The sequence below is a fragment of the Dasypus novemcinctus genome, chromosome X (genome assembly GCF_030445035.2).
Source record: "Dasypus novemcinctus isolate mDasNov1 chromosome X, mDasNov1.1.hap2, whole genome shotgun sequence".
Classification (NCBI taxonomy): domain Eukaryota; kingdom Metazoa; phylum Chordata; class Mammalia; order Cingulata; family Dasypodidae; genus Dasypus; species Dasypus novemcinctus.
This window is the reverse complement of record NC_080704.1, coordinates 115,170,014-115,184,565: the sequence shown is the minus strand read 5'-3', so window position 1 is coordinate 115,184,565 and position 14,552 is coordinate 115,170,014. Positions and strand designations below refer to the sequence as shown.

At 39.2% G+C, this 14,552-nt stretch overlaps 1 protein-coding gene across 1 annotated transcript; it reads right to left on the bottom strand.

Moving 5' to 3' along the window:
* Positions 1–3,519: 3,519 nt before the first annotated feature.
* Positions 3,520–3,927, bottom strand: NCBP2L (nuclear cap binding protein subunit 2 like). The gene has a single exon (XM_058291769.1). The coding sequence runs from the start codon at positions 3,925–3,927 to the stop codon at positions 3,520–3,522; it is 408 nt and encodes a 135-aa protein (XP_058147752.1).
* Between the last annotated feature and the right edge of the window lie 10,625 nt (positions 3,928–14,552).

Here is a 14,552-nt window from a genome sequence, read left to right as displayed (position 1 = left end):
CCCACATCCCTAGATACACAGAGCCACCAATTTTAACATTTTGCCATATCATCCATCCATCCATCCATCCATCCATCCAACCATCCATCCATTCATCCATTCATCTTCTGAACATTTGAGAGCAGGTTGCACACATTATGCTCCTAAAACACACAATAGTTCCAAGTACATTTCCTACAAACAAGTATATTCATGTATATAATTGCTGTAAGTACAGTTAACAAGTTCAAGAAATTTAATGTTGATATAAATCTTACATTCTCTATTCCAATATTTTCTTGTTCCAATGATGTCCTTTTGAGTCTTTTCTCCTCCATTCTTAGATCCCATCCAGTATCATATATTACATCTAATTGTTATTATTTCTTTAGTTTCTCTTTCTTTCTTTTTAATTGTGGAAAAAATATACAACATAAATCTTCTCGTCGAAATCCCTCCATCATATGCCATTCAGTGAGATTAATCACATTCACAGTGTTGTGGTACCCTTACCAAAATCCATTATTAGAAGTTTCCTTTTACCCCAAACAGAAATCCTACACTTGTTTTTTCAGTAAACCCCTTATTGTTCCTGGTCCTCACTCCTGGTATCCTGTTCTACTTTGGCTCTATGTGTTTACATATGCTCTGATATTTTCTTTGTAATTACTATGGGGCTTAAATTTAACATCTTAAATCTATAAGAATCCATTTGTTTGATACCAATTTAACAACTTCAGCAGCATACATAAACTGATTCTGTACCCCCACCCCTCCACAAATTACATACTTGCACATTTAAAGTCCAAAACCAGTATATATATATATTTTTGTATTTGCCTTTTATATCATGTAGGAAGTAAAAGTGAAGATATGCACAAAAATAAAATATATTGGTAAAATAATAAATAAAAATTAAAAAGGAATAAAGTTCTGATACATGCTGCAATATGGATGAGCCTTAAAAACATTATGTTGAGTGAAATAACCCAGGAAAATATTGTATGATTCCTCTTAATGAAATACTGAGAATAAGCAAATTCATAGAGACAGAAAGTAGATTTGAGGTTACCAAGGGCTGGGAGAGGAGGGAATGAAGTCTTATTGCTTAATGGGTACAGTATTTCTGTTTGGGATAATGAAAGTTTTGGTAATGGATGGTGGTGATGGTAGTAGTACAATATTGTGAATGTAATTAATATCACTGAATTATACACACGATGTGGTTAAAATGGGAAATTTTGTGTTATCTGTATATGTTACCACAATAAATTTTTTTAAAAACCCAAGCTGAAAGGTACTGGAATGTAGAAGACAATGGAGCAAAGGCTTCACAGACCTGATGGAAATTATTTTCAATTTAGAATTCTATACAAATCCAAACTATGGAGAAAATGTGTGGGTAGAAGAATAATGACTCAGAAAATCTATTTATGATGTGTTTTATCTTGGAAAGTATCTCAATAATGTGTCCCAGCAAAACAAGGGAGTAAACCATAAAAGAGAAAAATACACAGGCTTCATGAAACAGTCAATCCAACCTAGGACTACAGTATAGAAAAGACCAAAGATGACAACTGTATCTGGAGCAGTAGTTTTCAACTGGGAGAGACATTGCCTTCCCTGACCTCAGGAATATTTAGCAATGTTTACAGATATTTTTATTATCACAAATCAGAGGGGGTTGTTACAGGCATTTAATGGGTAGATGAGGCCAGGGATGCTGTTAAATATCCTATGACACACTGGAAAGACTCCCGCAACAAAGAATTATCTGGCCTAAAATGGCTATAGTTCCTAGATTAAGAAACCCTAGTCTAGAGAGTAAAAAAGTCAGATTATAGCAAGAAGACACATGTGGAAGTGGGGTGGGGAATGGGGGAGTTTCCATAGATGTTTGAAGAAAATTAAGAGTATATAAAGGCAAGTCGAATAAGAAATAGAAAAAGGAAAATCAAAATTCCTGGGGGGGGGGGGGCGAGATGTAATCCTTGGACTCTCCTTGGCTTTGCATGAAACAATATTTACATACAATAATAAAATATTCTTTATTGATTTTTTGTTTTGTTTCTTTATTGCATTTTTAAACAAGATTTATTTATTTATTTATTTATTTATTTATTTATCTCCCCTTCCCCTCACCTCAAGTTGTCTGCTCTCTGTATCCATTTGCTGTGTGCTCTTCTATTCTTGTCAGCAGCCTGGGAATCTGTGTCTCTTTTTGTTGCATCATCTGGCTGTTCAAAGATTGATCAGGGCATGAGAGTATGAAAGACTTACTTACCAATTTTGGCAATGTAAAACTAATAGTACAGATTAAAGAAGTTGGGAAATAGAAGGGGAAAAGGAGAGCTGAAGGAAAGATAAATGGGTACAAACTCTTCATCTTACAAAGTGGGGAGTACTATTTGGTGGAACAAAAATGGAGGTGTACTTATATTAAATTTACAAGAATATCTATAACAGTATATAGCTCATCAATAATATTTAGATGGATCATACTTTCCTATCTCCTTAGAATCACTCTTAGCAATGTGACATGTTTTAAACACTGAAATGTGAGCAAAAGTGATGTGTGTCATTTCTGGGTAGAAACTTCAAGAAACAGTACATGCTTTGTCAATCTGTTTTTTTCCCTCTGCCACCACCACTAGTGTTACTGGACTAGACTATGCCATCAGCCTAAGTCCCAGAAGGAGAATGAGTGTAGCATGTAAAAGAGGAAATCAGCAATAGAAATTTAGTATGAGAAACAGACTTCCGTGATCTTAAGTCACTAAGGTATTTAGTTAGCATCACCTAACTTATATTATAACAGAAAAAATTAAAGTGTTCTAACTATATTGAGAGAGTGGAGAAAAGTGAAAATTGGCATGTAAGTGGTATAAGCAGGCACATTATTTAGAGATGTAGAGGAAACTACTAGGAAAGAAAGAAACAAGCAAACAAAAAAAGTGCCAAAACTAAAAGTTGAAGTAGGAAGCAGAGAGTAGAAGGATTTTTGCTTATTATAAACTCTTCATTTTTCAGTTAAAAAAAATAGTGTTCTTGAGTTCCTTTGATAATTTTTTAAATTTCCATTTACTTGACTTTCTTTATGCAAGTTCTTAAGGAATGATTGTTTCAGGCCCAGGGAACATAGCCATAAAATCCAACCCAAGTCTTCCTCAAAGAGATGTTGTGCTTTGGTTGACTCAGAGCTTACATACCTAATTTATTCCTAAAGAACCATTCACCTGGTGGTCAAACTGATAATCTGACACACAGCCTCAAAATTAAGACAAGAACAAAAGGAATTTTAAAATTTTTGCCATTTAAAAACTTCAGAGAGAAAAAAAGTACACCAAGAGAGTTTCTGCTCAACAGGTAAAGTAATTTGAACTTCTTACGGAATGTGTTGCTTGCAGAGCTGGTATTGTTCTTTAATAGACTTGTCAAGGGGCTGTAGCTACAGATTTTTCACTGCTGAATTCCTCTCCTAAAACAGACGTGAACTTGTTTTCCAAAGCCTCCTCTGCCGGCATCAAAATCTTCAGGAAACTAATCTTGGACCTGGCCCCCAGATGGACCCTGGCCATATGGCCTACCCTCTCTAAAGTCTAGATCCCAATCTGTGTGGATGATATGGTCATCTAGGCGAGTCCCGTTTAGGAACTGCATGGCGTTTTCAGCATCAGCTCTGTTATGGTATTCTACAAAGCAAAAACCACATGCTGTTTTCTTTATTTTGTCCAGACCCATAAATACATTCTCGATGTCACCACATCTCCCAAAGAGCTCATATATTTGATCTTCAGTTGTATAAAAGGAAAGATTCCCAACATACAATATGGCGCTTTCCCTCAGTAACTTTTCATGCTCTTTGTTATCATCACTGAACTGCTGGTCCCAGTACTCGCTCAGTTCCAGAGATGAGATGCTACACAGAATTCTCAGATCATTGGACATGGTGCCAGACCATTGGTGTGGGGGAAACAGTTTGGGATCCAGCCTGGCAGCAGTGACAACAAGAACAAAACCCTAAATTAAGTTTAAAAACAGGAAAGTTACAAGGAGGGAAGCAGAAGTACAAATCTGTGTCTATTTAAGAGTTTTTGTGTCCAGATACAAGATCACCAGAAAAAATCAGCTCAACTCTTGACAGTGAAGATCATGTCAGGGAAAACACTAAAAATGGACAGTTCCAGGCCCCAGTACATGGTCATAAAATCCAATTTTTCAAATCTTTCTGAAAGTGACATTGTGCTGTCTTTGGTTGGTTGAATCAGACCTTAAATACGTAATCTAACAGTAAAAGAATAGTCTTGAAAAATATGGCATAAAACAGTAAAATGAATCAAGTTTCATGGAGAACCAACACTACCCTTCCTGACCAAGGAGTAGGCATTAGATAATCAGTGCCAAAGTGAAAATAGTTGTGACATACTCTTTCGTAATTAAAACAATTTGTTTTTCAAATCTATAATATTGGACTCAATCTATTATATTGTTAGGTTATACAAAGTGTTCCTATGTACTACCAAGTATACAAGTAGCTCTATAAAAATGAAAACTCCAAGGGAGCATAAATTTGAACTAAATTAAGGTGAGATTTTATAACAATAATTCAACTTGCCTTCTTAGACTTTAGAAGAACTTTAATTGCTTGACTATTCCAAGTCTATTTAAAAACCTTCCCAGAGAATTTTAATTCATGCCTCCTTTCTCCTTTACTGAATTTTCCTACAGCAAGCAGAGACTGTAAAAATGATTCAATTGGTTTTAGCTGCACTTTTCAAAAATAAGCAATAGTTTCCCACTCTCTCCCTCCTATTTTGCAGCGGTCCCCAAACTTTAGTGTGAAAGAAATACCTGCAAAACTAGTCTAAAATGTAGACTCTTGTTACCCACCCTTAGGAGATTCTAATTAAGTAGATATTGAGTGGGATTTGGAAATTGACACTTTAATTTATGTCCCTCAGTGATTCAGATGCAAGAAGTCCAAGGATCACACTTTGAGAAACTCTGCTGAGGAAATGCATTCCCTTAACAAAAATTTAATAAGCACTCTTAATTTACCAGGCACTATGTTAGGTGCTATGAGTACAATGAAAAAGACAAGGTGAAAGCATGATTTTCAGAAATCAGTATTCCCAGCACCTAACAATGCCTTGTACACATAACAGAGAAGCAATAAATATCTGCTAAATGGAAGAATGAACAAATGAGCTCAGAATCTAGTGATTATGCCTAATACATAAACAAAAAAACACAGTATTAATACTATTTTGAAGGTATGCATGGGGGAAGGCAAAAAGAGAACTATTGTTTATTGGAAACAAACTTTGTGACAGGCACTGTGTGCATTTTCCGCTATATCACGTAGGAGAGGCATTTAACCCAGTTTGGGGACATCAGAGAGAGTATCTCTGCACTGATTCTCAAAGGACAAGGAGGTCGATGTATGTGTTGGGGGTGATGTAGGAGTTTAGGGAGAAAACAGTGTATGAAGAACATAAAAATAAAAGAACAGAAATTAAAAATAAAAGCATAGAAGGAGCAGATGTGGCTTCTAGTGGTTGAGCAACTGTCTCTCACATGGGAGTTCCTGGGTTTGGTTTCGAATGCCTCCTGACAAAATAAACAAAAAATAACAAGAGGGAAGCAGACTTGGTTCAATGGATAGAGTGTCCGCCTACCACATGGGAGGTCCACAGTTCAAACCCAGGGCCTCCTTGGCCCATGTGGAGCTGGTCCACATGCAGTGCTGATGCGCACAAGGAGTGCTGTGCCATGCAGGGGTGTCCCCCGTGTAGGGGAGCCCTATGTGCAAGGAGTGCATCCCATAAGGACAGCTGCCCAGCACAAAAGAAAGTCCAGCCTGCCCAGGAGTGGTGGCTGCACATACGGAGAGCTGATGCAGCAAGATGATGCAACAAAAAGAGACACAGATTCCCAGTGCTGTTGACAAGAGTAGAAGCAGACACAGAAGAACAAACAGTGAATGGACACTGAGAACAGACAACTGGGGTGGGGGTGGGGGGGTAGGAAGGGAAGAGAAATAAATAAAAATAAATCTTTAAAAACAACAACAAGAAAAACCAACTCAGAAAAAAAAAGAAATTAAAAAAAAAGAAAAACCAACTCAGGGAAGCTGATGCTGCTCAGTGGTTGAGTGCTGTGTTTCCACATAGAAGGTCCCATGTTCAATCCCTGGCCCCAGGTACATTAAAAAAAAAAGCATAGAAAACTTAAGTGGGGAAAGAAATAAAACCAGATGCAAAGAGCTGAGCTGTACAATTCAAAGCAATGAAAATGGGGGGACTGTCCTACTGAGATGTCATTTGGGAAACAGTAAGAAACTCCCTGCCTAAAAAATCATCTTCCTGACAGTCTGATGATGATGTCTAAAAGCCTGCTTCTGGAAACTCATTACTTTGAGTCACTGACAAATAGCCCGTTAAAAAAACAAATATCCTTTCCAGGCTTCATTTCCTTTTTTTGATCTGATCTATAGTGGATTTCATTTCTTCCAGGTGTTGGGCAAAGTTTTGCATATCTTTGTAGATGAGATGGCAAAATATAGGCTGGCTGCTTAGTTGTTTGTTGAGATGAGTCTGTAGCTAACCACAGCCAAAGAAGTAATGGAATGATTTGATGTCAGGCTAGAAGGGAGGTTCTAGGAGAAAGCCAGAAGACTCTATTTTTGGCCATGTCTTTTTCTGCTTGTTTATAATTTTGGCTCACTACAAATGAGAGCTTTTAAAACAGTCAAAGTGGTCCAAAGATGGGATGGGCTACTTTGGGGAGCAATGAGCACTAGATACACAGGAATTCAAGCCAACTTTTGTAGAACACCTTGCCTAGTATCAAACAGTGGAAATGTCCCATTCAATTAGTGCACTGTTATGGATCAAGCATGAATTTTGGAGTAAAAAACTTTGGATCAAATCTCAGCCTCGAGAAGCAGACTTGGCCCAATGGTTAGGGAGTCCATCTACCACATGGGAGGTCCGTGGTTCAAACCCCGGGCCTCCTTGACCCGTGTGGAGCTGGCCCATGCACAGTGCTGATGCGCGCAAGGAGTGCTGTGCCACACAGGGCTATCCCCTGCGTAGGGGAGCCCTAGGTGCAAGGAGTTCTCCCGGTAAGGAGAGCTGGCCAGCGTGAAAGAAAGTGCAGCCTGCCCAAGAATGGCACCGCACACGGAGAGCTGACACAAGATGATGCAACAAAAAGAAACACAGACTTGGTTCAACAGAAGCGGACAAAAAAGAAGATGCAGCGAATAGACACAGAGAACAGACAACTGGGGTAGGGGGTGGGGGGGAAGGGGAGAGAAATAAATAAATAAATAAATCTTTTTAAAAAAATCTCAACCCCAACACTTAATAGCAACATGACCTTTGGCAAGTCACTTACCCATACTGATTTCAATTTCCTCATCTGTAATCTAGGAATCAAAATACCTACATTGTCCCTGGTGCCAAGGGATTACTACCAAGTACCAGCTGATGATGTAACTAGAAAATGACCTTGAATAAAAGGGTCAACACGGACCAGCAGAATATCTCAGTCTACATATAATACCAGGAATTAAAAATGCTTTTTGGGGACTTCCGGCAAGGTGGTGGCTGAGTGAGCTTGCCTTGCCGTCTCTCCTGGGAAGAGGCAGCTGGGCACCGCTGGAGATTCTCCGGGACCAGGCTTTTTCAGGATTTTTTCAGGGCAGGAAGTGTCTGGACATCGATTTGGTGGGAAGGTAATGGAAAGGACTGGTCTATAAGATATAATTTGGGACTTTTCAGGAGGGGGAGGCAAGATGGCAGCTGAGTGAACTTCCCGGGTACTAGCTCCTGGGGGGAATCGGCTGGGAGGCGTCGGAGACTCTTTGGGACCGGCTGTTTCGGGATTTTTCCTGGTCCGGAGATGTCTGGACATCGATTTGGAGGGAAGGTAACAGAGAGGATCCATCTGTGAAATATACACAGAGATCCCAGCTACGTGTGGAGGACTCCCTCCTTGGGTAGGTGGAGCCGAGGCAGCTAGCACCGCGGCGGGCGGCGGGCGGGAGAGCCGAGCCACGCTGCGCCGCGGTGGCGGCGGGCGGTGGGCGGGGAAGCCGAGTCCGGCCGAGCCCAGCTGAGCTCGGCCGAGCCCAGCCACGCCGCGCCGGGCAGCGAGCGGGAGACCCGAGCCGCGCTGCGCCGCGTCGGGCGGCGGGCGGGAAAGCCGAGCCCAGCCGAGCCGCGGCGGGAGGGGAAGCCGAGCCCAGCCGAGCCGCGGCGGGCAGCAGGCGGGGGACCCGAGCCCAGCTGAGCCTAGCCGAGCCCAGCCGAGCCGCGGTGGGCGGCGGGCAGGGGACCGGAGCCCGGCTGAGCCCAGCCGAACCTGGCGGCGGGGTTTCTGTTCTTTGGGTTTTTTTTGGTTTTTTTTTTTCTTGTTTTTTTTTTTCTTTGTTGTTGTTGTTGTTGTTCTTGTTGTTCTTTTTTTTTTTCAATCCTCTCTTTCTTGTCCCCAATATTCTTCTTATACTATTTTACCTTAACAATACAATAGGTCCTACAAGAAATACCTCACATTTGCTGGGTTTCCTCACCCTCCACTGCCTCATTTCTCTGTGAATAGATTTAGCCTATCTACACTATCCCCTTTCCCCTACAACTTGATATCCTCCACCATCTGCTATCTCTCCTATATTCCATCTCCCTTTCTTTGATCCACAAAGTGTCTAACTCTTAATTTCTAATACCTTTGTTTAGTTTTCCATCTGGTATTCGTCCCTGAAACTATTACCTTTCTTTTCTCTTTCCCTCTCTCACGAAAACAATAGCCTCTTAGTACATACCACATTCCTCCCATATTCAGTCGTCTACCTCATTATAGGTACTTTCCTACTACAATAACTCTACACAATTTACATGATCTAACCTCCATCCTCCCAGAACTCATATTGTTGCTTTGTAAACATATATCACCAATACTACTTCACACTTTTTCCTTCCTTACACAATTGACTTTCCCCAGCACTAATAGTTTCCTTTAAAGTGAGCTTAACTAGCAATAAGAAATTGGAATAAGAAGAACAAAGTGACAAAGAGAAGATATAACACTTACGCAAAAACAACAGCTAATTAATCTCCAAGACTAGACAAAGAAGCTAAGGAACTGATTAAACCCGTCAAGAAAAAATGTTGACAAGACAGCAACAAAAATCTACAAACCAAACCAGTAATCAGGAAAACATGGCTGAATCCAATAAAGAAAGTGAAAATCAGGAATGGGGGCAGGACTTCGCACAAGCAATGAAAGATCTCAGAACATTTATCACCGACAAATTTGATGAAGTAATGAAAGAGGTTAACAGCGTGAAGACAACACTTGGAGGGGAAATTGCAGACATGCGCAAAAAAATAACAGATATGATGGAAATGAACACCACAATTCAAGAAATCAAAAATACACTTGCAGCAAATATCAGCAGACTAGAAGAGGCAGAGCAGAGAATTAGTGATGTGGAAGACAGTGCATTGGAAATCAAACAGATAGTAGAAGTGGTCAATAAAAAGGTAGAAAAAATCCAGATAGGACTTAGGGACCTGAATGATAACGCAAAACGCTCAAATATACGTATCATAGGCATTCCAGAAGGAGAAGAGAAGGGAAAGGGGTCAGAAGGAGTGTTGCAGGAAATAATGAATGAAAACTTCCCAAATCTACTGAAAGAGACAGATGTACATATCCAAGAAGCACAGCGCACTCCACTGGTCATAAACCCCAACAGGCCCACCCCAAGACATACACTTGTCAAATTATCCAATGCTCAAGACAAAGAAAAAATTCTAAAAGCAGCAAGAGAAAAGAAAACCATCACATACAAGGGAAACTCCATAAGATTAAGTGCTGATTTCTCATCTGAAACGATGGAGGCAAGAAGGCAGTGGTATGATATAGTCAAGGTACTAAAGGAAAAAAATCTCCAACCAAGAATACTCTATCCAGCTAAACTAGCATTCAAAAATGATGGAGAGTTCAAAATATTCACAGATAAACAGAAACTGAAAGAGTATATCAACAAGAAACCTCCCCTTCAAGAAATTCTTAAGGGAATTCTGCAGGAAGAAAGGAAAAAACAGGACAGTCAGAGATGGAGGAGAGTGTAAAAGCAACAAGAAAGACAAAAATAGAAGGGGAAAATAAAATAATACAAACAAAATATAACAAACACAAATCCAACCAAAATATGGCTACCATAAATAACTCTCTAAACGTAATAACACTGAATGTCAACGGATTAAACTCACCTATCAAAAGATTCAGACTGGGACACTGGATAAGGAAATACGACCCATCTATATGCTGCCTACAAGAGACACATCTTAGACCCAGAGACTCATGGAGGTTGAAAGTGAATGGCTGGAAAACAATCATACAAGCAAACAACAACCAAAAAAAGGCAGGAGTAGCTATATTACTATCAGACAAAATAGACTTTAAATGCGAAACAATTGTGAGAGACAAAGAAGGATACTATATTTTAGTGAAAGGGACAATCTGTCAAGAAGATCGAACAATCATAAATATTTATGCTCCTAACAAGGGCGCCTCTAAATATGTGAGGCAAACGCTGGAAAAACTAAGTGAAAGAATAGATGCATCTACAATTATAGTGGGGGATTTTAATACACCACTATCAACTCTGGACAGAACATCTCAAAAGAGAATCACTAAAGAAACAAAACATTTGAACAGTATATAAGAAGAGCTGGATCTAATAGACATATATAGATCATTACACCCAAACACAGCAGGATATACATTTTTCTCAAGCGCCCATGGAACATTCTCCAAGATTGACCATATGCTAGGCCACAAAGTAAGGCTTAATGAATTCAGAAAGATCGAAATCATACAAAACAATACCTCTGACCACAGTGGAGTCAAGCTGGAAATTTGCAAGGGACAGAGACCCAGACTTCACACGACAATTTGGAAATTAAACAGCACACTCTTAGAAAAACAGTGGGTCAAAGAGGAAATCTCAAAAGAAATCAATGACTACCTTGAAACAAATAATAATGATAACACAACATACCAAAATTTATGGGATGCAGCAAAAGCGGTACTGAGAGGGAAATTTATAGCCATAAATTCATATATCAAAAAAGAAGAAAGAGCAGAAATTGAAGAATTAACTGCACATTTGAAGGAATTAGAAAAACAACAACAAAGTAACCCAACAGGAAGAAGAAGGAAGGAAATAACAAAGATAAGAGCAGAACTAAATGAAATAGAAAGTAAGAAAGCACTTGAAAAAATAAACAAGACCAAGAGCTGGTTTTTTGAGAAGATCAACAAAATTGACAAACCTTTAGTGAGACTAACAAAGAAAAAAAGAGAAAAGATGCAAATACACAAAATAAGAAATGAGAAAGGTGATATCACCACTGACCCCACAGAAATAAAGACTATCATAAGAGGATACTTTGAAAAACTATATTCCAACAAAAATGACAATTTAGAGGAAATGGACAAATTCCTAGAAATACATAAGCAGCCCATACTGACGAAAGAAGAAATTGATGATCTTAACAAACCAATCACAAGCAAAGAGATAGAATCAGTCATTAAAAATCTCCCAACTAAGAAGAGCCCAGGGCCAGACGGCTTCACAGGTGAATTCTACAAAACATTCCGGAAAGAACTAACACCAATCCTGTTGAAACTATTCCAAAAAATCGAAACAGAAGGAACACTGCCTAATTCCTTCTATGATGCCAACATTACCCTAGTACCAAAGCCAAACAAAGACACCACAAGAAAGGAAAATTACAGACCAATTTCTCTAATGAACCTAGACGCAAAAATACTTAACAAAATACTTGCTAATCGTATTCAACAACACATTAAACGAATTATACACCATGACCAAGTGGGATTTATCCCAGGTATGCAAAGATGGTTCAACATAAGAAAATCAATCAATGTAATACACCATATAAACAGATTGAGAGAAAAAAACCACATGATTATATCTATAGATGCAGAAAAGGCATTTGACAAAATACAGCACCCCTTCCTGATAAAAACACTCCAAAAGATCGGAATACAAGGAAACTTTTTGAACATGATAAAGAGTATATATGAAAAACCTAAAGCCAACATTGTTTACAATGGCGAAATCCTGAAATCCCTCCCTCTAAAATCAGGAACAAGACAAGGATGACCATTGTCTCCGCTCCTATTTAACATTGTCTTGGAAGTACTGGCTCGAACACTGAGACAAGAACCAGATATAAAAGGCATTCAAATTGGAAGGGAAGAAGTAAAAATTTCATTATTTGCAGATGACATGATCCTATATATAGAAAACCCTGAGAGATCTTCAACAAAGCTCCTAGAACTCATAAATGAGTTTAGCAAAGTCGCAGGTTATAAGATCAATGCGCAAAAATCAGTAGCATTTCTATACACCAATAATGAGCAAGATCAGGAGGAAATCAAGAAACAAATACCATTCACAATAGTAAATAAAAAAATCAAATACTTAGGAATAAATTTAACTAAAGAGGTAAAAAACTTATACATCGAGAACTATACAAGATTGTTCAAGGAAATCAAAGAAGACCTAAATAAATGGAAGAATATTCCCTGTTCATGGATAGGAAGACTGAATATTATTAAGATGTCTATCCTACCAAAACTGATCTACACATTCAATGCAATCCCAATAAAAATCAACACAGCCTTCTTTAAGGAACTAGAAAAACTAACTATGAAATTTATTTGGAATAAAAAGAGGCCCCGAATAGCCAAAGACATATTGAAAAAGAAAAACGAAATAGGAGGAATCACACTTCCTGACTTCAAAACATACTACAAAGCTACAGTAGTGAAAACAGCATGGTACTGGCATAAGGAGAGACACACAGACCAATGGAATCGAATTGAAAGTTCAGATATAGAACCTCATGTATATAGCCATATAATATTCGATAAAGCCACCAAACCCTCTCAACTGGGAGAGAATGGCCTATTCAACAAATGGTGCCTGGAGAACTGGATAGCCTTATGTAGAAGAATGAAAGAGGATTACCATCTCACACCTTATACAAAGATCAACTCAAGATGGATCAAAGACCTAAATATAAGAGCCAAGACCATAAAGACCTTAGAAAGCAGTGTAGGGAAACATCTACAGGACCTTGTAATAGGAAATGGCTTCATGAATATCACACCAAAAGCACGAGCAGCAAAAGAACAAATAGATAAATGGGACTACCTCAAAATTAAAGCCTTCTGCACCTCAAAGGAGTTTGTCAAGAAAGTAAAAAGGGAAACCACACAATGGGAGAAAATATTTGGCAACCATATATCTGATAAGAGACTTATAACTTGCATATATAAAGAACTCATAGATCTCGAAAACAAAAAGATAAACAACCCATTTAAAAAATGGGAAAAAGATTTAAACAGACACTTCTCCAAAGAAGAAATACAAATGGCTAAAAAGCACATGAAAAAATGCTCCAAATCCCTAGCTATCAGGGAAATGCAAATCAAAACTACAATGAGATACCATCTTACTCCCATAAGATTGGCAGCCATGAAAAAAACAGTAGAATACAAATGCTGGAGAGGATGTGAAGAAAGGGGAACACTCATCCATTGCTGGTGGGAATGCAGAAGGATCCAACCATTCTGGAGGACAGTTTGGCAGTTTCTCAAAAAATTATCCATAGATTTGCCATATGACCCAGCAATACCACTGCTGGGTATATACCCATCAGATCTGAAAACAAGGACACAAACCGATATATGTACACCAATGTTCATAGCAGCATTGTTCACCATCGCCAAAAGTTGGAATCAATCCAAAAGTCCATCAACAGATGAGTGGATCAACAAAATGTGGTATATACACACAATGGAATACTACTCAGCTGTAAGAACCAATACACTACAATCGCACGTGATAACATGGATGAACCTTGAGAATCTTATGTTGAGTGAAGCAACCCAGGCATTGAAGGACAAATACTATATGAACTCAATGATATGAAATAAGTTAACTGCCTCAGAGAGCTAGAGTCTGGAAAAGTGGCTTACTGGAAATCGGGGGGTGGAGGAAGGATGTGAGTTAATGTCTGTAGGGGTGGAATCTGTGATGAGCTGGGGGTAAGTATGAGCACAAAGAAGGGACAAAATGGGGGCAAGGGGTTACCTTTGGGTGGGGTTTTCTGGGTTTGAGGGGGGCTGGGGATGGGAAGAGGGGTAATATGGTCCAAGAAATAGGTGGGAGGGAGGGGCAACATACAAACATGGGAGAGTGTCCGGTGTTCGTTGAGAACAAAATGTTGAGAAAATCGTATCAAAGTATAAGTAGGAGGGTTACCTGTTTAGGATGCTCAGGGGGTATGGTCTGATGCGGGACGGACTTCGGGGGAATAGCTGAAGGCTCATTTTGCCAAGATGGGTTGTACCATTGGGAAGAGACCCAAGAAGTGAGAGTTGGGGTGGACCCACATCCTGGGGAGGACTAATGCCATCAAATAGAGAGAACTGTATCTCTCGTGAGAAAGGATGACTCCCAG

What these genes read in the sequence shown, in the direction of transcription:
- NCBP2L (XM_058291769.1), bottom strand. Translation starts at nt 3,927, where the DNA reads ATGTCCAATGATCTGAGAATTCTGTGTAGCATCTCATCTCTGGAACTG.